Raw genomic sequence first — 24952 nt, forward strand, 5'->3', positions numbered from 1 at the left:
CTTTTTTTTTTTTTTAAAGATTTTATTTATTTATTTGACAGAGATCGCAGGTAGGCAGAGAAGCAGGCAGAGAGAGAGGAGGAAGCATACTCCCTGCTGAGCAGAGAGCCGGATATGGGGCTCGATCCCAGGATCCTGGGATCAGGACCCCAGCTGAAGGCAGAGGCTTTAACCCACAGAGCCACCCAGGCGCCCCTGCTTTTATTTCTTTTTCTTGCACATTTGCTCTCTCCAGTATGATAATGTTTAGAAAAGCAGTAAGGGGGGGCATCCTCTTGTTCTTAATTGAGGGCAGAGCATCTGGTCTTCTACCGTTAATATGATGTAGTTGCAGACTGAGAAAGTCCCCTCTGTCTCTAGTATGCCTAGAGTCTTTATCAGGAATGGATTTTGTATTTTGTCATGCTTTTGCTAAGTCATTTGAGATGATCATGTGGTTTTCTTTTTAGTTTATTAATATGATCAACTAAGTTGATTGATTTTCAAGGTGCTAAAATCTTGTTTAGAAATTTTATCTAATTTCAAGAGAGATAATTCATTTTCTTGTCATTGTCTGGTTTGATATCAGGGTAATGCTGTCCTCATTGATTGGGAAATTTTCCCTTTTTGTTTTTCAGGAAGAGTTTGTGCAGAACTAATATTATTTCTTCCTTAAATATTTGGCGGAATTCACCAGTGAAGCCATCTGAACTTGGAGTTTTCTTTTTGGGAAGATTTTTTTGTTTTTTACTTGTTTACTTTTAGTTTTATATATTTATTAGTTTTAAGAAATAATAGTTTTATTGAGGTATAACTTCCTACCATAAAATTCACCCTTTAATGGTTTTTAGTTTATTGTGCAAAAGATTATAAATTCAATTCCTTTGATAGGTATAAGGATAGATAGGTATAAGGTGTTAAAGGATGAATAAGTATAAGGCCATTCAGGTTACTTTGGTAGTTTATGTTCTTCAGGGAATTTACCTATTTTGTCTAAGTTATTAAATTTATTGGCATAAAGTTCTTTATAATATTATATTATTGTCCTTTCATTATCTGTAGAATCTATAGTAATAGCACCTCTCTCATTCCTGATATTAGTAATTTGTGTCTCTTTTTTCCTCATCATTCTGGCTAGAAGTTTAATTTATTGATCTTCATAAAGAACCAGCCTTTGTTTTACTGATTTTCTTTGTTGCTTTACTGTTTTCTATTTCATTGATTTTCGTTTTGATCTCTTATTATTTTCCTCCTATTCACTCTGGTTTAATTTGCTGGGTTTTTTTTTTTTGTTTGGTTTGGTTTTTTTAATTTGCTGTTTTTTAATGTAGGCATATAACACTATAAATTTTCCTCTATTGCTTTAGCAGTATATTTTGGGTTTCCTTTGATATGCTGGGTTCCCTCTCATTTAGTTTAGTTCTAATTTTCCTTTTATTCTTCTTTGGCTGTTGAGTTATTTAGCAGTACATTGTTTAGATGTCATGTATTTGGGAGTTTTTCAGTTACCTTTCTGTTACTGGAGTCTGTGAACACTCTGAATCCTTTTCAAAATATATTTAGACTTGTTTTATAGCCCAGAATGTGATTTATCTTGAAATTTTCCATGTTAACTGAAAGAGAATGTGTATTTTGCTGTTGCTGGGTGGAATGTCCTATATATGTACATATATAAATGTCAGATCAAGTTGGTTGATCTTTTTTTTTTTTTAATTTTTTTTAGTTGGTTGATCTTTCAAGTTTTTTTCTACTTGTTATACAATTATTGAGAAGCTGTGATTTTTATAAAAAAATTGGTTTTAAAGAACCGGAACTCATTTTTAAAATGAAATCTTAATGTGACATCCTCAAATATGAAGTAGGTAAAACAGAGCTACTGTTTGAATAAGACTGTTGGTGGAAGGCAGGACCATGTTTTTGACCTCCTTTTCACCTTCTTAGGGTAGGTCTTGAAGCATCTCTAGAGAACTGAGCTATTCACTTATCACTGGCATAAAGTCCTTCCAGTATCACAGCCTCGTCTCCTCCCATTAGTGTTTGAGCAGGACCAGAGACTTCAGGTGCTTTCTGTATTTTCATGTGTTCATGCTCTTGTTCATGTTCCTGTCTGCCTGGAATGGACTCCAGCCAGCAAAATCTTTCTCCTCTTTTATGGCCTAGCCTAAATGTCCTCTTCGGTGTGATGCCTCCCCAGACACTCCAGGCAGAATTCATATCTTCTGTGCTCTCATGAAACCTGTTCACTCTGTTGTATAATACTTATTCAGCCTTTGTGTCCTCTGATAGATTTAAGTTCCTTTTCTTCAAAGCTTAATGTCACCTCTTCTGAGGTACCTTCTTTGACATATCTGAAGTCGCCTCCCCACATCTTGGCTTCTAGCACATATTATCTTGTCTCTCTTCTTTGTAGCACTCAGATCAGTTCTTCATGGGTTTATTGTTTGTTCAGCGTCTAGAATAAACATTCCATGAGACTGGGTCCTTGTGTAGCTTGTTCACTGATGCGTCTCCCAGAGCCTCAAACAGTGCCTGTCACTTGGGTTTTGCAGTAAATAGTTGGTGAAGAGTGAATGAATGAATGCATGAGTGACTGAATGAATAGTGGAGAGGCAGCATGGTGTGCTGATGAAGAGCGTGGCCATGAGTCAGAATTATCTGGTTCTGTGTTCCTGGCTTTGTTCTGCTGATTGTGTAATCTTGGGCAGGTTGCTTAGCCTTTTAAGACTTCTGCTTATTAGTGGAATGGGGCCAATTATAATAACTACTTTATAGGGATGTTTTGAGAATTGAATAAGATAGTATCCAAACCACTTCCCTGTTATTTACCACTTGCTCAGTAAATGTTAATTGCCATTATTTCTGTTATTGGTGTTGATATTGTTAGACTATGTAATCCTGTGCTATCCTAGGAATTACTATCATTTAAATAAATCAGTCTCTGCATGCCCTAAGAGTTGCCCAGATGACGTGACTTTCAGTTTGGAGTGTATCTTTGAAAATACTGTTTTCTCTGATTGTGCTCTCTTAATAATTACAGGATGTCTCTTCTAATCAGCAGTCATGCAGGTTACCTTGGCTTCAGCTGCTATGAAGGATTACTGTCTCTCTCCTTGGGGTACCTCCAGGGCCCTTTGAAGAGCATTTTCACTTAAGCCAAGTAGTTTCTGGTTTTAAGTTAAGCTATCGCAAATATACACTTCAAGTTTGGTGAAAATCTGAGGCAGTAGACCGTCAAAAACTCCATTTTATTTAAATATTGTACAACACAGATCTCCACAGCGAAGTGATTTGGTCTTGGAGTGTGCGAGATTGGGTCATATGACCACTCCAGGTCATTCACCTGTATGGTGTGACCCCGGGCCCTGTGGCCTGGGCAAACTAGGAAGGAGATACGAAGCTGTCGCAGTTAACACTGTGATCGGAATTTTCTGTTGAGAATTTTGAAAGCACAAGTTCTGATTTGGGGCATGACCCAGTAGGGGTTTTAACTTGTTCCTGCATTGTGTTTTAAGGACTTAGAAGACAGGAATTATGAGTTTGACATTTTTCCCCACCCCAGTGTCTGACAGGCTACCAGGCAACTAGTGGATGTGTTTGAATGAGTTAACATTCCTGGTGGCTAGAAAGATCATTAAGGTAAAAGCATTCAAGGCAGAAAAAAGAAGATATTCCTGAAAGATCACAGTTAGTTTACATTTGCTTATGGATTTGTTCCTTTGTGTTGGGATCAGATAGCACAAAGACTCTCTAACATTATTTTTGTGTAATGATACAATTCCTAACCGATGGCTTTTTTTTCTTGAGCCTGAAAGGAGGTATATATAGAAAAAAAAATTTTTTTAAAGATTTTACTTATTTATATGATAGAGATCACAAGTAGGCAGCGAGGCAGGCTGGGGTGGGGGTGGGAAGCAGGCTCCCCACTGAGCAGAGAGTCCGACGTGGGGCTCGATCCCAGGACCCTAGGACCATGACCTGAGCGGAAGGCATAGGCTTTAACCCACTGAGCCACCCAGGCGCCCCTAGAATAATTTTTTTTAATGGTTGTCTGAACTGGGGGGTTTAAAGAGGACTATTCTGCATCCAAAATAATAATCACTTTTTATTTTTAGGATGTGGCTCTGTTTCTCCAAGAATTTAATGCTCCTGACATATTTATGGGAGTATTGGCCAAATCCAAATGTCCTCGATTAAGAGTAAGTATGTACACTTTAAAAGCTTCCTCTTTGAAGTAGTAACAGAAAATAGTACTTGATAGTCTTTCATTTTTCTCACTTTCATTTTCTTGCTGGCCACAAATCAGTCTGCAGATTTTTATTGAACATTGCCTGGCACTTGATAATGTGCTGTTTAAAATTATTAGAGTGGGTTGGACCAGGAAGATCAATACTTTCGTTTAACCGCTGTGGAAACAGGCATAACCAAAGTTATGTTCCTAGTATGTGGCAGAACAGAGAACATTGCCCGGACTTCCTGTTTCTGTTGATTGCTCTTTTTTATTCATAAAATCCTCCATTGCTTAAAAACCTTCATTCTTGGGGCACCTGGGTGGCTCAGTGGGTTAAAGCCTCGCCTTCGGCTCAGGTCATGATCCTGGGGTCCTGGGATCGAGCCCCGCATTGGGCTCTCTGCTCGGCAGGGAGCCTGCTTCCTCCCCTCTCTCTGCCTGCCTTTCCGCCTACTTGTAATCTCTGTTGTCTGTCAAATAAATAAATAAAATCTTTAAAACAAAACAAAACCTTCTTTCTAAACTCAACCTGACACTCAGGACTTTCCATAATCTGAATCTAATTCATCTTTCCAGCATAAAATCTATCATGCAGATGGTGCTTCTGATTTAGCAAGGCCCATCCACTCCTTGTCTCAGTAGCGTACTGTGATCATCGCCATCGCCATGCGTCCTTTCGTATGTCCTCCATCCCTTTCAGAAGTCACATCTGTTATCCAAGGTGCTACTCTTCTTCTAAGCCTTCCCAGATAAGGAAACTTTCAGTGGCCATTGCTGATCATAAACTGCCGAGAAGAATTATCTGTGCTTCTCATTTCGTCTTTATGCTGTGTGTGGTGGATTGTGTTTCTGTGTCATTTAGTTTGGGATGTGCTATGCATATCGTGGGTGACTAGTAAATATTATTATACTTAGGAGCAACTATTATTTACTGAGTATCTGATTTTACTACTCCATGAGATAGGAATTTATCTTCACTTTATAAATAACTGAGCTAAGTCTCTGGTTAGTGTGTCCAGGGTCATACAACTGGGAAAGAATGGATCTGGGATTTGATCTTAGCTGGCCTGATTTCCGTATGACCACTGTAGTGTATCACCTCTCTTTCTTTGAAATATGAAGTGAAGAATTCTGTAGTAATTTTCACATATTGAATGCTGAATTCAAATTTCATTTGGGACAGTGTTTTACCTGAACTGGGACCTGATGAACTGACAAACTGCTTTTTCCTGGAGTCATTGTGTTGATAGAAAAATTTGGCAGTTGCATACGATTTTCTCCTTATTTTTCTAACTTAAATTCATTGACTCATGATTAACACTTAAAGAAAATAAGCTTATGTCAGTAATGGTACCTTTCAGGAATGAGTCATACCATTATATATGCCTGTGAACCACAGCCTGTCTGTAGCTGTGATCCTCTGCCGTGGCCGCATGTTAGAAGGGAACACGGACTCTGAAACTTTGGCATGTCCCAGGCCCACCCCCGAGTTTCTGATCCATTGCTGTTGTGGTACGATTGAGGATTTCTAACAAGTTCTCTGGTGATGTGAGTGCTCTGCACCAGGGCACACATTTTGAGAAGTTTTACCTTTGGGACCTTTTAAAAATCCCGAGTTGGGCTCTACCCAGATCAGCCGAAACAGAATCTCCAAGTGTGAGGCTCCACACGAATTTTAAAAAGTTCTCTCAGCTGATTCTGGCTAGCAGCCAAAACGAGAAACGTCTTTGACTGAGAATTCAGTCACTCTCCCTTTAATTTGTAAGGAAATGGATGTGTCTCTCTGCTGCTTCTGTTCTTCTTTAATCCTTTCCCAGCATTTGACACCCCTCATTTTATTGAAACTCCCTTTCTGTAGCTTTGGTGCCACCTCCATCCCTAGGTCTCCAACCTCTTCAGTCACTTCTCTGTCACTTTCATTGGCTTTAATCTTTCTTTCTACACAGAGTGTGGACTCCTTCTAAGCTGTAGCCCCAGATCCCTTGTCCTCTTTAAATTAATTTCTTAGTGAGCTCATCCACTCTTTACACCTTTAAGTTGCGAGTCTATGCCTGTGGGATCAAAGCTGCGCTCTGCCTTTTATTTCTGGTGCCACATCTTCAACTTTACCTAGACATTCTGTACTTGCTGTATTTTCCAGTCCAGAATCCCATATGTCCTGACTCTGTGATGAACACACTTACATGGTCATAAAAATGACATGCTGTGTTTGGTAAACAGTAGCCTCCCAAGTCCTACCCTGGAGATTCTGATTCAGTAGCTCTGAGATGGCACTCAGAAATGTGTACTTTTTTTTTTTTTTTTTTAAAGATTTTATTTATTTGACACAGAGAGATCACAAGTAGGCACACAGGCAGGCAGAGAGAGAGAGGGAAGCAGGCTCCCCGCCGAGCAGAGAGCCTGATGCAGGTCTCGATCCCAGTACCCTGAGATCATGACCTGAGCCAAAGGCAGAGGCTTAACCCACTGAGCCACCCAGGCGCCCCAGAAATGTGTATTTTTAACATGTAGCCTGTCCAAATGAGTCTTACATTCCAGCAAGTTTGGAAACTAACTGCCTACCTGAGCTCACTGTGTCCTTTCCTACACTTTCTTTTCCCATTTTCCTGTCAGTGGGACCAATAACTCTGACTGGAAAAATGAAGAAACTTGAAACCTAGGAGTGAGAACTCCTGTTGCCTGCCATCATATTCTTTTTCTTTCACCTCGAGTCTTCCTCAGCTTCCTCCCTTCCTATGCCTGCCGTCAGCACCCTCATCTCCGTGTACCTTGATTCCTGAGATGCCGTGCAGTATAGTATTCAATGTCAGGCTCTGGAGCTCTGCTCTTGCCTCATCAGAGATCCTGGAAGGTTGTTTAACTGCTCTGTGCTTTAGTTCCCCCTCGTCTGAAATATGGGGATGATAACAATATCTGCCTCATAAATTATTACATGAATAATAATATACGGAAAGTGCTTGGAGTAGTGCCTGGGCCTAGTACGTGCTAAGTAAACATCAGCTGTTACTACTGAGGTTATTAACTTCCTTTATCATTTCCACTATCATGCACTATGCATTTTGCTGCTGACAAAATCTTCCTAAAATAACATTGCAGTGTAAAGATCTTTATAGATGCACATAGCCTCCTAGATTAACTGTAATCTTTTCAACATGGCTTTCAGGTCCCTTAGTCCTGATACCTGCTGTGTTTATCTTGTGCTATTCTCCCAATTTTGTGCAATAGCCAAGCTGCTCTCTTCAGGGTTCAGTGCATTAGCCGTGTGCATTATTCCCTTCCTGCCTTTGCTGATACTTTTCCACTTACCCAGATGTCTTTCTTCTTCTTTGCATGTCTGAATCCTACTAACCATTTAACCATTTAAGACTGAGTTCATCCATAAGATTTCTTCTTCCATACTTTCTTCTGTTCTCTTCTTCCCCCATACTGACCCAGTGAAGGTTTTTTTCAAGTTGTTATTTTTGTATTTGTCTTTTATCTTCAAGACACTGTGACCTATGACCTGTGACATTTGATTTGGCAGGAAATCTGTGTGGGAATATTAGGTAATATGGCCTGTTTCCAGGAGATATGTGTGTCCATCAGCAGTGATAAAAATCTTGGGTAAGTTTTACCACATAAGAATTATGTTTTTATAAAATAAATTAATATTCATATCCCTAAGAAAATCCTAATACATAGGAGATACAGGAACATTTTACAAAATCCCTTTCTCCTGATGAATAGTCTCCAGGAACTTCATTGCTTATTAATGGTAGCTAGGGGCATTCATGGTTTTTATGGGCATGATTGAAGATTTAGGTTTGTTTCTTTATTGGTAGCAAAAGGACAAACAATCAGTAGGTGGTAAGCCTGATAAGATGAGACCCAGAGAGGCAAAGCTTGGCAATGGGGCCCCTGACGAGAGTCCCCAATAATTAAGGTCAGGGAATCCAAGGGCTCAAAGAATTAGAGCCTGGAAAAACTAGACTTAGTGACCAGGGTTACCCTGAGAATTCTTGACTTAACATCAGGGGATAGGGCTTATCGATAGACTAGAAGATAGAAGGTTGCCTCCGTGATTCAGAGGCTTTCATCTTTTCACTTGGAACATTTTAGGCAGAGGATTTTGTAGTGGTGGAAACCCAAGTAGTTACTTTAAGAGATCTGAGAATACCTTGGAATTAATATACTAAATTTTGTGAACATACTCATTTTCTCTAGGCAGAGAGAATTCATGGCTGTTAATCAGAATTTCAAAGAAATTTGTGCCCACAATAGATGAAGAAAAGTGTTCTGGGTGGTTATTATCAGCTAGGATTGTGGGGGTTTATCGTAGGATTTAAGTCCCTGGGTCTTTAAAATAGAGGTAATTTCTATGTGGAGTGACTTTAAGATCCTAGTTTAAGGTCTTTATTCCTCAGTAATTCCTGGAGTAAATGATCCAGGATTATATTTGGCCTCTAGTGGTCCCTATCAAAAATCTAAGAATGAGTCATGTTAAGATAAATATGGAACAGCTTACATTGGTGATGGGATATAAATTTGTTTAGCCACTTTAGAGAAGTTGGGCATTATTTTGTTAAACTGGAAGACAGGCAATGCAGATGCTGTGATCAAACTGTCCCACTCATGTATATGGTAAGATAAATTGTGCATCATATATATCAGCCAAAATGTATTAGAGGAGCATTGCTTATTATGGCTCCAGTTAGAATCAACCCACAGATCCATCAACGGTAGGCTGGAAAAATAAATTGCCTTATATTCATATGATGGAATGTCTGTAGCAATGAATCAAAGAATGATCACTATGGGAAAACATGGGTAGATCTTAAAGACATGGTGTTAAGCAAAAGAGCTTAAGACTGCAAAGAGCACATACAGTATAATTTTTTCACATAAAATTCAAAGCCCAAATATATGGAATAATAAAACTATGGAGTAAAGCAAAGAAATAATTGCTGGAAAATTCCAGGTAGTAGTCATTTCTAGGTGCGAAAAAGAATTGTGATTTGGAAGGGACACACAAAGGCTATGGAGATGTAGTACTGTTCTGTTTTTTGTAAATATGTATTTGCTTGATAATCATTAAGTATAAATTTATATCTATAGGCTTTCTTATATATATACTTTAATTCAAAATGAAAATGTTGAGAGAATTAAATTACCTGGATATTTGAAACGAGAGAAGTGATACATATTGGGTTAACTTCTTTTGTTTTTATAGACAGGTGTTAGTGCACTGTTTGTATGATTCAGACCCTCCTACTCTTCTGGAAACAAGCCGGTATGCTTTCTTTCTATGGATTCTGTATAGTCACTCATACAGGAATCTAGGACAATAGAGCTAATTCTTCATTCTTGAATTTCCTTTATTGTTTTTCAAACATAGATACTAAGCTCATGTTTATCTTGTAGGTTGTTGCTTACTTGTCTTTCCCAGACAGAAGTGGCCAGTGTCTGGGTTGAAAGAATCCGGGAATATCCAGCTATTTATGATAGCATTTGTTTCATTATGTCAAGTTCAACAAATGGTAAGTCACCCTGTAATCTAGGAACAATTTTTGGTTATATTTAATTGTTAGGAAACCATGTAACTGTTTCTGGAGGTTGTGTAAAAGAAGTGTTAAGTCTAAGGTGAGAAAGTATTTCAATTCAAGACATAAAATTGCTTCTGAAGCTGCCAGGATACTGACAAGTCCTCATTTAAAAATGAAGGAAGACAAGCAAACTTAAACAAAGGAGGTGAATAAATTGCCCTCTGAATAAGTAATGCTTTGGCAAGATTTGGTTTTCTTGGAATAGCTTTAGGAATTTTGACTAACCTTACTGCTTTTAAAATTTTGTTTCTCATTTCAATATTGATTTTATTGTCTGCAGTTGACTTGCTGGTCAAAGTTGGGGAGGTTGTAGACAAGCTTTTTGATTTGGATGAGAAGCTAATGTTGGAATGGATTAGAAATGGGGTTGTTCAGCCTCTGGACCCACCCCAGGAAGATTCTGAAGAGCAGCCAGTGTTTAAGATTGTGCCATGTGTACTTGAAGCTGCAAAACAAGTACGGTAAGTGAGCGCTTTTGTGCAAAATGGTCAGGGAAAATCCAATTGCTAGAAACCCTTAGATGTAAGTTTTAGTTTCTTTTCAGCAGGATGAATAACATCCCATTAGTCTTTGTCAAGTTGGATTTACTACTAACATTTGTGATGACAGTGTGTCTGCTGTTTTAAAAAATCCTAATGGTTATAAAGTACCTATTCTAATACTACTTGGCTATAGGCTGTTTTCCAGCATTAATTATGGTTACAGTCTTAAAATTTTCTGCAATTTTGTGTAATTTAAGTCAAAGAGAAAAGATTTTCTTACATTTTGTTTTCCATCAAACATTAAGGTTTTTCAGTTATTGTCAGACATCATTTGTTTTCTTGTTTTATGTATGTATGTCAGTCTTGGATAAGTGACCGAGTTTTGGGCTCTGATATCTTGCCAAGAGTGATTACTAGGTGTTATATGTAGATCATTGAAACTTTCTTGCTAGTCACTAGGAAATTAACTTGTGAATTGAACTGCTTAATGGTCAGTTGTTTATTTTTTGTGCTTAATAATGCATAGGAAAGTCTGTGAATTTTATATTCTTTATCCAAGTCAGGATTAAACTTACCATCTTTCTTCCAAACCTTTTTCACTGTTCTCATTCTCACTGAATGATGCAATCATTATCCTGTTCAGATGATGTGGAAGTCATTACTGACTTTTCCTCCCTATCCTGTTCTTTTTCCTGGCCAATCAACCTCCCAAAACTTGTTCCTGACTTTTATAGGATCCTATCCATGCCATCACCCCGCCACTGTCTCTCACCTAGACACCTGCCGCATTTTCTCACTTGAGTTTCCTACATCAAGGCTGTTCCTTCCAAGCCCAGACTGTAGAGCCATCTTTCCAAAGCACATGCTCATCACTTCACTTTTCATGCTTCAAACATGGCCTTCCTTAGGATGAGGTCCAGATTTTTTTTTTTAAAAGCATGGCTCATAAGGATCAAGTGTTCTCCGTCCTTATTGTGTTATGTGTTTCAATCATGTGAAATTTCTTTCATCATTGAAATGGAGCTCTTTTGCCTCCAAGCCTTTGCATATCTTGCCTTGTTTACTAGAAACTTTCCCTGCAGCTCTGTACCTAAACGTCATTTGTCTTAGGATACCCTTCCTGACTCTCCAAACTTAAGTCCGCTTGCTCTGTGGTCCTGTAGCACCTTGGACTTCTCTTAGTATTATATTCATATCACTTTATCATAATTGCCCATTAATTCTCTTCTTTATTTTTTTTATTATTATTATTATTATTTTTTTAAAGATTTTATTTATTTATTTGACACAGAGAGAGATCACAAGTAGGCAGAGAGGCAAGCAGAGAGAGAGAGGGGAGGAAGCAGGCTCCCTGCCGAGCAGAAAGCCCGATGCGGGACTCGATCCCAGGACCCTGAGATCATGACCTGAGCCAAAGGCAGAGGCTTAACCCACTGAGCCACCCAGGTGCCCCTCTCTTCTTCACTTTAGATTATAAACTTTATGAAGATAGAAACAGTGTTTTATACATCTGTTTTCCCAGCTGCTAACATAGTGCCTGAAAACAGTAGGTTATGAAGTATTTGCTGAACCATCTTTTTTATCGTTCACTGTTTTTTACTTAACATTTTGAGGAACTAAGATTGTGAATTTCTAGGAATCCAAGCTGTTGATCAAAAAAATTATGCTTAACATCGTTTTAGTATTCTCAACGAGGAAGCTAGGGGAGTTGTGGAGTTCTGAGAATGTCGTTACTGGCGGTGCTTGCAGCAGTGGGCCTTTCATTTATTATATAAATGTTTTAGTTGTTTTTCATCCTGATTATTCCAGTATGCCAGAATGAGGAAGTATCACCTAGAAGGTTTCTGCATTGTTTCTTTTGTGGGATGGGGCCAAGAAAAACTTTACTTCTCATTCTTGTGTGTTGATTATATTCCAAAATATTTCCTTGTGTTTTGACTGTTCCCTGCTCCCCCCCACCCCACCATTGACATGTAAGCTGTGGTGAGCACTGAAACTTTGTCCTGTTCCCTGATTTATCCTCAGCATCTGGGGCAGTGACTAGTACAGAGTGGTAAGTATTTGTTGAATCAATGAATGATTGCAGTCCCATAGAGTTGTTGATTCAGTGCTTTTGCTTTTTGTATGTAGTTCTGAAAATCCAGAAGGGCTCGATGTTTACATGCATATCTTACAGCTGCTTACCACAGTGGACGATGGAATTCAAGCAATTGGTAAGGTGTTTTATAGGGAACCATTGGAGTTACACTTTGAATTGTTTGCTCTTGTTAGGTTACTATTTGCTTTGTCGTTTTTATTAAGTACAGTGTCCTGATACTGGAAAAGACACTTGGAATTTACTTTTTGACCTGGTCTCCCATGAATTTTGCCAGTCTGATGATCCACCCATCATACTTCAAGAACAGAAAACAGTGCTAGCTTCTGTTTATTCAGTGTTGTCTGCTATCTATGCATCACGGGCTGAACAAGAGTATCTAAAGATAGAAGAAGGCACGTACCATTTTAGTTCACTAAAGTAAATTCTATTCTTCCTTACTCTGTCAGATTTTAAAGCCTAGGCTTATGATTATTGTTCATGTGGTTGGTTGCTTTCTTTCTTTGTTCTTTTATTCCCCTGATTACAAAAATATTACATGCTTAGTACAGAAAAATTGCAAAGTTTATAAAAGGAGTCATAGCACTTGTAATCCCACTATCCAGAGATCATTACTGTGTACTCATATGCATATATATCTTTAAGTCCTGCCTTTTAGGCAACTTTTCTCATTTAGAAGTATAACATGAATATTTTCCTATGTAAACAGTGTCTTTCACAGAATAATTTTTTAAATGACTACAATTAAATATAGAATCTATCTAGAATTTATTCTTTCACGGATTGATTTTTTTTTTAATGACTACTATTAAATATAGAATCCATCTAGAATTTATTCAGGTGTGACATGTGAAGTGTGGTTTCAGCCCTTTTTCCAGATGGCTACTCAGTTATTAGCATCAGTTAGTGAATAAACCAGTTTATCTATACTGATTTGAAGTTTATTATGTTCTGGGTTTCCTATGTCCTGAATTGCCCTATATATTTTATTCCCTTCTATTGCTCTACTCATGTATCATAGCCATAGTTTTTAAATGTTTTAATGTTGAGTAAGGGTAGTCCCCTTTCATCCTAATTTTTCAGAATGTTTTTGACCATTATTTTTGTTTAACACTGAATTTGATTAACAGGTTATGTAAACAAAAATCTTCCTGATATTTTTATTATGATCGTGTTAAATTTATAGTGTCTAAGAACGTGTTTTTCCATTTGTTCAAATCTTATTTTATGTTCTTAGTAACATTTTATAATTTTTTTCATAAAGATCTTGCATATCTCTATTAGGCCTATTCCTAGTTATTATATCTTTTGGGTTGCTATTGTCTGTGACATCTTTTTTCCATTAATTATTGCTGTTGGAATATATGAAGGTTATTGATTTCTGTATATTAATTTTGCATCCCGTAGTAACCTTACTGAGTTCTCTTAATATTTTTAATAGTTGCTTCTGTGATAGTTGTGGGTTTTCTCTGATGCTGCTTTGGATTTAAGTTAGACATCTTTTTGTCTTTTATCTTAAGTTAGATATCATTTTTCTGCCTCTGATTTTTTCTCTTAGTGGGTTGCCTTGTACCTCTGGTAGTAGAAAACATACTTACCTTTTTCCTGACTTTACTGGAAATGATTCTAGTATTTCACCATTAGTCATGATACTACTATTTACATTTTATCATTTAAGGAGAAATTAACCTATTCCTGTTTTATTAAGTTTTTAATCAAAAATGAATGTTTTGGAGCACCATTATGTATATTTACATTTAAATAAACCAATATAGGGTTTGTGTATGTAGATCTAACATTTAGGAAGGTGAATATTTTTGGTCTAATGGTTACCTTTATAATTATGACTGCTCCAAAAATAGAATTATAACTGCCCTCCGGTCTTTAAAAGATCATTAAAATCTAATAACTTAGAAAATGTATCTCACTGTTAATAATTCCTTATCAGTTTTTCTGATAACAAATAACAAATCCAAGTCTCAGGGATGGCTTTCCTGAATTATATTTTAAAATATCTTTTTAAGTTTTTTCTTCGAGAGCAGTAATTTTTGTGTAGGATCTCTTTTCTAGTCTTTCATAATTTTAATTTTCTTCACCAAAGAAAAACAACAAAACTCTCTTTATTCTCATTCCCTTTGTTGTGCCCCTCTGTCTTTCTGACCTCCTTATGCCTTTCTGTGTTTTGAGCAGTGTCTTCCCTCCTTTGTGCTCCCCTGCCAGCTTTGCCTTCATTTCAGTGGTGGCTTGGATTTTTCTATTAACATCTTCCTTGAGTTCTGCCAGCTGAGGTTTCCTCTCCTTTTGTTCATTTCTTAGTCTGAGCTCTTCTATGTCTGCTTGGTGCTTGATTACATGTTGTTTTAAAACTTAACGGCTAAATATTATCTTAATATGTGTAAGCTTCCATGACAGCTTCTTTTGGTATTCTTTATCTTTTTTTTTTTTTTCCTTGTTCCTTTTCTTTTTTCTTATAAGTGTTTTTGTGTTGCTCGTATATTGGTTTCTTTTTGCTGACTCATCTTTGAATGACTTGTTTTTCCTGGACTAGCCATTTGCAGGGAGTTCACATAGGAGAGCAGCTAAAGCTGTCGTCTAGGCTAATAGGAGTTGGGTCTGTGAGTTTTCCTGCTCTTTTTACCAGGTGACAGATGGCTATGGTTAAGTCTTAACTTTCCCCTTGCCATTTGCTTCCTGTAAATATGGCTTGTCTCTGGGATTACTCATTTACCCCCTCTTCCTCTGTTTCTTAGAACCCCCAGGGGAGCTCCGGCTGCTCTCTTGCACATTCCATTCCTGCTCTTGCAAACAGGGGATTCTGGATTTGCACCTCGGAGTATGTGCTTTACCTCAAAAAAAATGGACTTTTCTGGCCCTTTCTCAGACATGCAGCCTTGGGCATCCTTTCGTCACTTCCTCCTGCACTTTCTGCTTGATTGACACTCCTTTGACACGATTTCCCCTTACCTTGTCTTTGAGGTTTCTGCTGTCTCCTAATTTGATCTAAGCTGGCATTTGTTTTTTGTTGCTTGTATTCCACCCCCCCCCCCCCCCGCTGCCATGGTGGTGGATGCTCTTTCTTATCTCCTTGTATATATATGCTTTCTGTTGAAAATCATGAGTTTTTATTTGCAATATTAGGAACATATCTTTCTTGATGTTATGAGACTAGGTGTATTTTATCTCCCTGAAACTTTATGTATGATTTTTATGATTGCGGAGAAAGTGAAAAGATGCTCTTTGAACTCGAAGCCGCTAAATAGCTGTCACCCGTCATCCTGCCCTAAGCCTTGAATAAGGGCTTTGTAGAATTTGGGCTGGGGGTGAGAAAGAATGGTATAGTGTAGATTGATGTGACCTACAGGGACATTAGGGAGTAAAGAACTGAGAGTTAGAGTCAAGAGTTAGTGACAGGGGCGCCTGGGTGGCTCAGTGGTTTAAGCCGCTGCCTTCAGCTCAGGTCATGATCTCAGGGTCCTGGGATCGAGTCCCACATCGGGCTCTCTGCTCAGCAGGGAGCCTGCTTCCCTCTCACTCTCTCCGCCTGCCTCTCTGCCTACTGGGTGCTTTGAAGAGGTGACATTGAGTTGAGAAATAAGGGACAAGATTTCCCTAGTTTTTTGATTTCTTTAATTTAAAAAAAAAATGGCACTTTTATGTACTATAAATGACGTAAATCTGGAAGTGAAGTTAGATTGTTTAAAATCAATATACTGGGTTCATTGCTACAGAAAATCTTGTTTCCTGGATTTGTAATTGTGATGCACAAATGGTTGGGTTAGAATCAGTGGTTGGATCAAAGTGAGATACCCTTCAACATGTTCATGCTATAACATGTATTTTGAGTTTGAGCTTTAGTTTTACTTTTTACGTTCAGTTTTTATTAGAGGCTAATTAAAATGATTATGCAGTCTTTTAAGAAATCATACTGTTTTTGAAACTTAACTTTAACTTAAAGAAATATACAATTTAAAAGCTTTAAAGTGTTGATGATAAAAAGTTTAAAATTCAGATCCTTTCTCACTGGCTTCCAAGGCACTGCATGATAGGACTCTTGCCTAGCTGTCTAAACTTGTCTCGTGCCCTCCTTCCCCCTTGCTTCCCTTGGCTTGAGCCACAGTGGCCTTTTTTGTTCCTCAGACCATTTCCTCTTTGGGGTTTTTGCACTTAACTTCTCTCTGCCTGAAACGTTTTCCTGGGCTCTTGGCATTGATGCTTCTCCTGTAGTTCACACCTTAGAGAGCTTCCCCTACCGGTGACTTTATTATATTCCCTTTAATTTCCTTCATGGGCAGAACTCAGTCAAAGCTGAGATGATCTGTTCTATACATTAGTTTATTTGAGAGTATGAAAACGGCTGCCTGGTAACCGCACTCCTGGATCTGAGAGTATGAAAACGGGAGCCTCTTAGAGGCTAAGGCCTCAGGTCTTGTTTGCCATCATCTCTGGTACCTAAAGTGAACTGTCTAGCCACCAATAAGTTGTTCAGTACTTTTGAATGAATCATCAGTCAACAAAAGTAGGAAAGACCAAATTTAACTAGTTAATTCTGTGCTTCTTTTTTTTTCTTCCTATTTAAATTTTTAATTTTTTTTATTAATGTATAATGTATTATTGGCCCCAGGGGTACAGGTTTGTGAATCACCAGGTTTACACACTTCACAGCTCTTACCATAGCACATACCCTCCCCAATGTCCATAATCCCACCACCCTCTACCTACCCCCCTTCCCCCGGCAACCCTCAGTTTGTTCTGTGAGATTAAGGGTCTCTTATGGTTTGTCTCTCTAATTCTGTGCTTCTTGATCTGTTTGTACACTAGATCTTCCTCTGATCGACAGCCTGATTCGTGTCTTACAAAACATGGAACATTGTCAGAAAAAACCAGAGAACTCAGCAGATTCTAACACTGACGAAACGAAAAACTCTGATTTAACCCAAGATGATTTCCACTTGAAAATCTTAAAGGATATTTCATGTGAATTTCTTTCTAATATTTTTCAGGTTTTAACAAAGGTAGGAAAGAAGTATTGATGGTTTCTTCAGCAAAAGAAAGTATGGATTGCTTAATGCTCCAAACTTTACTATCACTGTATAATTTTTTTAACATAAAAGTAGTGTAATGGGGCAGCTGGGTGGCTCAGTCAGTTAAGTGTCTGCCTTCACTCAGGTCATGATCTCCAGGTCCTGGGATGGAGCCCCGCATCAGGCTCCCTGCTCAGCAGGAGTCTGTTTCCCCTCTACCTCTGCAGCTCCCCCTGCTTGTGTTTTCTTGCTCGAATATTACATAAATTTGGTGAAATAGAGAAAGAAAAAAGTTATCACTCTAACTTTGTAATCCTAATATGGCAACTGATATGGTTTGGTATGTTTGTATGTGTGTTTTTCACATACTTAAAATCCAGTATATAGAACTTTATAGGCTGCCCTTTTCACTAAACATTGTTATAAGCCCTTTTCCAGACTCTAAATTTACTGAAAGACCTTTCATTGAAAGTCAGTTTGTTTAATACCCAATTTGTCAAAAAAAAAAAAAAATCGGTTTTCATAATTTACTGCAGACTTGTTTTAGGGGCTGTTTTTCCTGAGTTTCCTCAGGATTGTTAGCATATTCTTCCTTTGAGCGTGCTTTCTATCCATATATTTTAGGAAAAAATTTCAATATAACTTTGAAGAATATATGCACATTCATTGCATTTTTTTAAGAAGAATATTTCCTAAAAGAAGTTTCTATTATTCTGGTAATTTGTTTTTTTTTTTGGTCAGCTATTCTGCTTTTTCTAGATAGAGGTTTTTACTTGAGCGTAGATTTTTGGAAGTTAGATTCCTGGGCTTGGCATTGTACAAGTGGAGATGGCTGAGGCTTAATGGCTGCATATTGCCCAAATGTATTTATGTGAAAATGTTGGCTTTACAAGGTTCTTACTATCAGGTATTACAATTTTTATATCACGTAAAGTTCAGTAGGTGAGAAATTGTGCCTTATTTTGATTTGTATTTTTTATTAGTGAGGTTAAACATCTTTCCATATATATTTTTTTTTCTTTTAGATTTTATTTATTTATTTGAGAGAGAGAGCTTGAGCCGGAGTGGGTGGAGGGGCAGAGTGAGAGGGAGAAGCAGACTCCCCGCTGAGCAGGAAGCCCAACATAGGGTTCAGTCCTAGGACGCTGGGATCATGACCTGGGCTGAAGGCAGTCACTTAACTCACTGAACCACCTGGGCAGCCCCCATATAGTTGTATATTATCTGTGTTTCCTAGTTTATAAATTTATCTATTTTGATTATTTACTTGAACTCTTCGGGCAATAATAACATCTTTTGCATATTCATTGCAAGTGTTTTTCACATTTTTTGCAGCGACCTTTGTGCATGCTTTTTGGTTTTGGAGGAATGTTTATTTTTAAGTGACAGGAATATAGAAGGAAGGTGGACTGAGAATAAACCAGGGATATGTCAAGAAATTCTTATGTGACATACTAATGGAATATGGATTTAATCTTGAGGACTGAGGAGCTACTGAAGGTTTTTGTTTTAAGGATCAAGTGAGATGATCTGTTTAGCAAGATTACTCCAAAAGCAAGAGAGAGGATTAAAGTTGAGTCTGAAGGCCTGCAGACCAACCAACAGGCTCTTGTGGGTGGTAATCTTCAAGAGTGATCTGAAAAATAATAAGACCCCAAATAGCAGAAGGGTTGGTGGAAAGAAGAGGTGGGATGAGAGAGATTCAATAGAGTAGAATTAAACTCTTAGGAGGAGGGGTCAGCAGCAGCAGAGGAGGAGGAAAAATCTTGGCTGTATCTTAGGTTATTGCTTTGTGTAGCTGGGTGGGTGGGTGGGGGGGGTGGCAGTGGCTTTTCCTAAAATAAGGACTAGAGTGGAACAGTGTTTGGGTTACATAATGAGGAATAATGTTGGGCTCAGCTTGAGACATTTGAAATGCCCGTAGAATCAGTAGGGAGTCACATATACTGATGTGTATTTATTATTCAGATAAAGCTTCAGAAATTTTCCTTTTTTAACATTAAATCTTTGCTTGTTTTAGGAGACTGTGGCTCAGGGACTAAAGGAGGGCCAGTTAAGCAAAGAGAAGTTTTCCTGTGCATTTCAAAACCTTCTTCCTTTTTATAGTCCGGTGGTGAGTATGAGTAAATGTATAGGTGGCTGAGTTTTAGAGGATTACTGTATTACTTTTATGTAAGTTCTTGCTCTCTGAGGCCATTGTCAAGAAAGATCTTGCATACAATTCACATGACTTAGTGCCTTCCTCAGATAGATGAGTGTGGGGTAATTCATGGGACTAGTCTGAGTAGTGATTCTAATTTTAAGAGAAAGGAGTGAACACTGAATTTATTGGACCTCTTACTGTTATAAAGTAAATCGCATATACATTAAGCAAAGATAAGATTCTTGGGTAAGAATGAACAGTAGGTTTTTGTGGTTCATCAAATTCCATCACATTTGCTACCATTAGAGACAGTTTTAAAATAGGAACTTTTTAAGGAAAATGAAGTATGGAATGTGGGAGTGAGAAGCCATGTCAGCAAGGAGTAGGGTAATAAAACTCAGTAATGGACGCTAAAGGGGAAGCAGTGGGAGTGTAAATCATAGTTCAAGATAAAACTAAATGGTAAGGGCTAGTCACTTTGATGTTTCAGGGGACTACCTGGGAATCAGTATTATTGTCATCTGGGGATCTGTCAACATTTCTTTTCCTCTGGACTCTTTAGAGACCATAGGTAGAACATTTTTATAGTCAACAACTGGTATTTTAAAACCACATTTTCTTCTACTTGTATTTATTTTGCTCTTTTGTTTGACTCACAGATAGAAGACTTTCTCAGAATTCTACATGAAGTTGATAAAACTCTTGCTGATGACCTGGAGAAAAGCTTCCCAAGTTTGAAGGCTCAGACTTAAACACTGAATTGGAGTTTCCTCTGCCCAATAAATGAACTTTACTTTTGGCACTGACAGTTGAAATTGACATGTAGGAGATATTAGTTAAAGCCTATTGGACCCTCATTGTCTGGTATTACACCCAGACCCTTCTCTCTGCCCCAGTCTTCTCTCACTTCATTCGGCATTAGAATCTGGAGTTTCCTCTGCTGTCAAATACACCACCCCACATGCATTTTTTGGTGGGGGTGGGTATGGTTTTGTGTTAATTGTCTTCTTTAGGTAAAGAAAACAAAAATACAAGCTTATCATTGAGGTTCTTTTTAGGTTGAGGACTTGGTAAGGATTTTCTTCATACCTCTTAATTTGATTTTTATGTGAGAATTTTCTATTTTTCTCCCCTGCAAGTACATTCAGCTGCACTAATAGAAAACCCTACTCTAAGAGCTTAATCTGATAGCTTTTATGTATCTGATGCAATAAGAAATCCAGTGGTGGGCAGTCTAGACCAAATTTGTTGACTCAGGGATCCCGATTCCTTTTACCTCCCCATGTAGTCTGCGTGTAGACCTTTGTGTTCATATTTATTGTCTTGTGGTTAAGGGGACTTTAACATCTCGGGATCTTCATCCACATTCAGGCAGGAGAAAGGAGAAAGAGGTAAAGGGGCTTTGTCCTTCGAAGTACTTACCTTCACATTTGTAAAGGAAATTCCTCCCTGCCCAGAACCGTGTTGATGGCCATCCCTAACTGCAGCTATTTGAAATAAAGTTTTTTTTTCCCGCTAGGGTCTTTAAGAGAGAAAGGCATGAAGAGTTCTGAAAGGCTTTTTGATAGTCAGTCTGTGATGTTTGCTACAGTATACAAGCACATCTTAGCCTTTTGCGATTCTTAATTGTGTTCATTGTGTGCTAGATTGTCATTAACAACTAACTCAGAAGCAGGTTTTAGTTTAGCTTTGTTACGGTTCTTTTTTTTTTAATGTTACAACTATGAAGATAGAAATGTAACATTTTGATGAAAGTGTATTAGCAAAAATCTCTATTTTCAGCATAATTCCAGTGGTTGGATTTCAGAAAATGATTTGCTTGAGTGAGTTCAGAGTTGTTTAAATTAAGATGGAGGGAGTTTAAGAACCTCGGACTGTATGCAAACTGGGCTCCAGGTGATTTCCCTCATATACACTTTTATCCTTCTGTATAGTGCTTCAGAATAAGATCTGTGCAGAAAGACAGGAAAGCTATTCCCCATTCTTAGGGAAGCAGTTTGCGTTATTTAGTTACTGAAAGTAGAGTTTTTAAGAAATTATGAGTTATGAATAACAAAGCTAGCTTTTTACCAGTCTTCAGGTAGTTTTCTGGATAATTTACGCAGATGTGACTATTAATCTAGTTTTATTTATGAGACGAGGTGAGCTTTGGATCCTCTTAACTGTGCTAGCTTCCCAGCCTCCTCCTTTGCATAAAAAGCAAAGCCATCTTTTTAAACCCCTCTTCTGGTTTATAGCCCCTTCTCAGTTTATTGCAGAATCTTTCTAGTTTTAAAGCATTGGTCTTGTCTCACATTTTGTCTTTTTTCCTTAAGTGACTTTTGCTGATAAAACATTAGGAAGTAGCATTACTGAGAAGAGATAAACAATTTCCAGTTTGGAGGTAGTTTTATTGTTGAAATTATAGTTTTATTGTTGAAATTGTTCCTGCTGAAAAGAACATGAAGTTAAAATCTTACTGTTAACTGTGATTAGTAGGTTTACGCTATAGGTTTTCATGTCTTCTGTACTGACCTTATCCTAGGCTGAATGTGACTGTATTTAACATGAGATCTCAAGGGCACTGGTGAAGTCACTGCCTGTGTACGTGAACTAATGTGAGTGTGCTTCTTGGTGCCTTACAGATAGAGGCTACACCAGGTGGAGCTATCACACAAAGTAATCTTTCTTTGCAGCAGATCTTGAGGAATAACTTCCAAAGCTGTGATCCTTGAGGAGGGGTAAGGGAGCTCTTTTTATTTAGGATTTGAGATGAATATTCAGAGGCAGACCTTTATCATTGCAAGCAGAGGCGGGTAGAAGGTCACACATACATACTTAGAAAATATGCCTATATGTGCATTGTGTGTTGTGTTAGGAAGCTTGTCTTCCTTCTGGAGCAGAGATCTTAATATGATGAGGCAGAGGTAACTCTCAGACACTTTATGGCCCATCTGCACAAGTGTTGGCTTAGTGGTTGAGCCCAAACTGGTCAAGGCTGGCTGGAGCTCAATTCTCCTGTTGTTAGTTTCTGAAAGATAAAATTACCAGTTCCTGTTGGGTGAGCTCAGTGGATCTGCCAGTGATACCTGCTAGCTAGTACTAAGAATTCCATTTTATCTTGAAGTTTAAGGTGAAAGGTACAAATAACCCTGTAAGAGTAATATTCCCAAATTATTAGTCATGTTTACTTGAGTGCATATGAATTTCGCCCTTTGTTTTAGAAAGAGCACATTTTAAAAGGGAAGCTGAAAGCCCCTAGCTGTCTAGCTGTCTGAGGGAAAGAGTGCCACTCCAAGTGGGTAAGTCACCAAGAGAGAAAAAGGATATATCTGGGAAGGCTAGGAATGTGCAGGTTATTTTCTGTTTCCCATTTCTGCCTTGGACCTGCCCTGTTACTTGTTACTAATTGCTCTTGTAACATTATAAGGTAGTGTATATTTTCATATTTTGATATGTTTGCAAACTTCCTAAATCTATAAATTATAATAGTTTTTTAAAGAAATAAAAGATGAGCAATGCTGAATCTTTTTAATACTATACAGTCTGATGAATTCACGCCCAAAATTAAGGACTTGCATTAATTACAGGTGATATTTTGAAATGGTGCTTTCTCCAGGAGCTTAAATATGAAATTTGGAATTACATGTACAGATGAAATGGAAACTTTTACTATACTTTGTTGCAGAGAAGGGGAAATGTACAAAATGAACTTGGGTTAATATTTGTTAAATGTGTTGTTCTATTTCTAATTAAATTTCAGTTTGATTTTTGAAGTATCTAAACCACTTAAGACCAAACACATACGACATATTTTCCTTTTGCCCTTCCCCACCAGTCTACATAGAGGGACAGATAGAAAAAGTCACGCAGCCTGTAGCAGATTTGATCATTGTTCTCAAGTCTTCCGCTCTGTGTACTCATTCTCATTCCATGGCTTCTCAGTGGGTAGAGTATATTTATGTATTCCTTGACTTTGAGTTTAGCCAAGTCACTTTGCTTTGGCCAATAAAATTTTTTTCTTCATTTGTTTAAATATATATTTAATATATTTATGCTAAATATAGAGAAAAGGAAGAGGATTTATATATATATAATATCTATATTATATATAATATATATAAAATATGTATATTATATATATATAATAGAAAGATACAGATATATATATATATATATATACCTGTGATAAATATTAGGGAAAAAACCTTACCCTAAACATAATTTAATCAAAAGCAGTCAATTTGAATTTTTCATTCTTCCCTCATTTTGGTTAATGAAGGTTTTACTTTAATATAACGAGTAATGCACGTGCGTGAGAGTGTGTGTCTGATGTTTTGATACAGTTCTCTGTTAAGGGTCTGCAGCTATGCTATTACCAAGTGCAGTATCCTCTGGACACATACGGCTACTGAACCCTTGAAGTATGACTAGTCCGAATTGAGATAAATGTAAAATACATATTGGACTTTAGGAAAAGTAGTAAGAAAAAATATAATATTTTTCATCAATGTTTTATATGGATTACATATTAAAAGATAATATTTTGGATATATTCAGTTATAAATACATTATTAAATTGCATCTTCTTTCTAGCTTTTTAAATGTGACTACTAAAAAATTTAAATTGTAGTGATTTAAACTTTTTTTTTTTAAAGATTTTGTTTACTTATTTGACAGACGGAGAGCACAAGTAGGCAGAGAGGCAGGCAGAGAGAGAGGGGGAAGCAGGCTCCCCGCTGAGCAGAAAGCCCAATGCGGGGCTCCATCCCAGGATCCTGGGATCATGACCTGAGCTGAAGGCAGAGGCTTTAATCCACTGAGCCATCCAGGCACCCCTAAACTTTATTTTTTATTTTATTTTTTTTAAGTTATTTTTCCTGAATTATTTATTTACTTGTTTGCTGACAGATTTTTTTTTTTTTTATTAACACTAGTAATATGTGAACACCATTTTTCAAAATCCTAACAGTACAGGAAGGACCAAAGTCCTTTTTCTCTACCCTCTCTGAAATTCCTAGCCCCGCTTTTATGTATTTACGTAATGGCCAATAGAAGGTTAATGGAGCTGATGTAAGCTGAGTACTTAATATACTATTCTTTTTTAAGGCTTAATAATATTCCTTTTCTTCATCTGTTTGTTTGTCAGTGGACACTTAGGTTTGACCCCTGTCTTGGCTTAGTGAATAATGCTCCCATGAACTTGGGAGTGCAGATAACCTCTTTGAGATCGTGATTTCAATTCCTTTGAATATACACTCAGAAGTAAGATTGCTGGGTCAATGGTAGTTTTTTGTTTTTTTTTTTTAAGATTTATTTATTTTAGAGAGAGAGCACCCACTAGGTGGAGTGACAGAGGGGAGGGGAAAGAGAATCCTGACACAGGCTCAGTTTCACAATCCTGAGATCACAATCTCAGCCAAAACCCGAGTTGGATGCTTAA

General features: G+C 37.6%; 1 protein-coding gene across 3 annotated transcripts in view; it reads left to right on the forward strand.

Annotated features, from left to right (window-relative positions):
* Positions 1–23552, forward strand: part of SAAL1 (serum amyloid A like 1) — a 28011-nt gene extending 4459 nt beyond the window's left edge. The window contains exons 1-11 of one of the 3 annotated variants that reach the window (XM_046017336.1): positions 736–3615; positions 4092–4175; positions 7731–7810; positions 9417–9476; positions 9608–9723; positions 10070–10250; positions 12402–12484; positions 12573–12761; positions 17185–17378; positions 19408–19500; positions 20190–23552. In XM_046017336.1, the coding sequence (XP_045873292.1) occupies positions 3568–3615; positions 4092–4175; positions 7731–7810; positions 9417–9476; positions 9608–9723; positions 10070–10250; positions 12402–12484; positions 12573–12761; positions 17185–17378; positions 19408–19500; positions 20190–20282 (1221 nt within the window). In that variant the 5' untranslated portion in view covers positions 736–3567 and the 3' untranslated portion in view covers positions 20283–23552. Of the gene's footprint in view, positions 1–735; positions 3616–4091; positions 4176–7730; positions 7811–9416; positions 9477–9607; positions 9724–10069; positions 10251–12401; positions 12485–12572; positions 12762–17184; positions 17379–19407; positions 19501–20189 lie in introns of those variants that run through there. The other 2 variants (XM_046017334.1, XM_046017335.1) reach the window with 2 other exon arrangements.
* The last annotated feature ends 1400 nt before the right edge of the window (positions 23553–24952 follow it).

This window comes from Meles meles, chromosome 8, assembly GCF_922984935.1.
Source record: "Meles meles chromosome 8, mMelMel3.1 paternal haplotype, whole genome shotgun sequence".
NCBI classification, from domain to species: Eukaryota; Metazoa; Chordata; class Mammalia; order Carnivora; family Mustelidae; genus Meles; species Meles meles.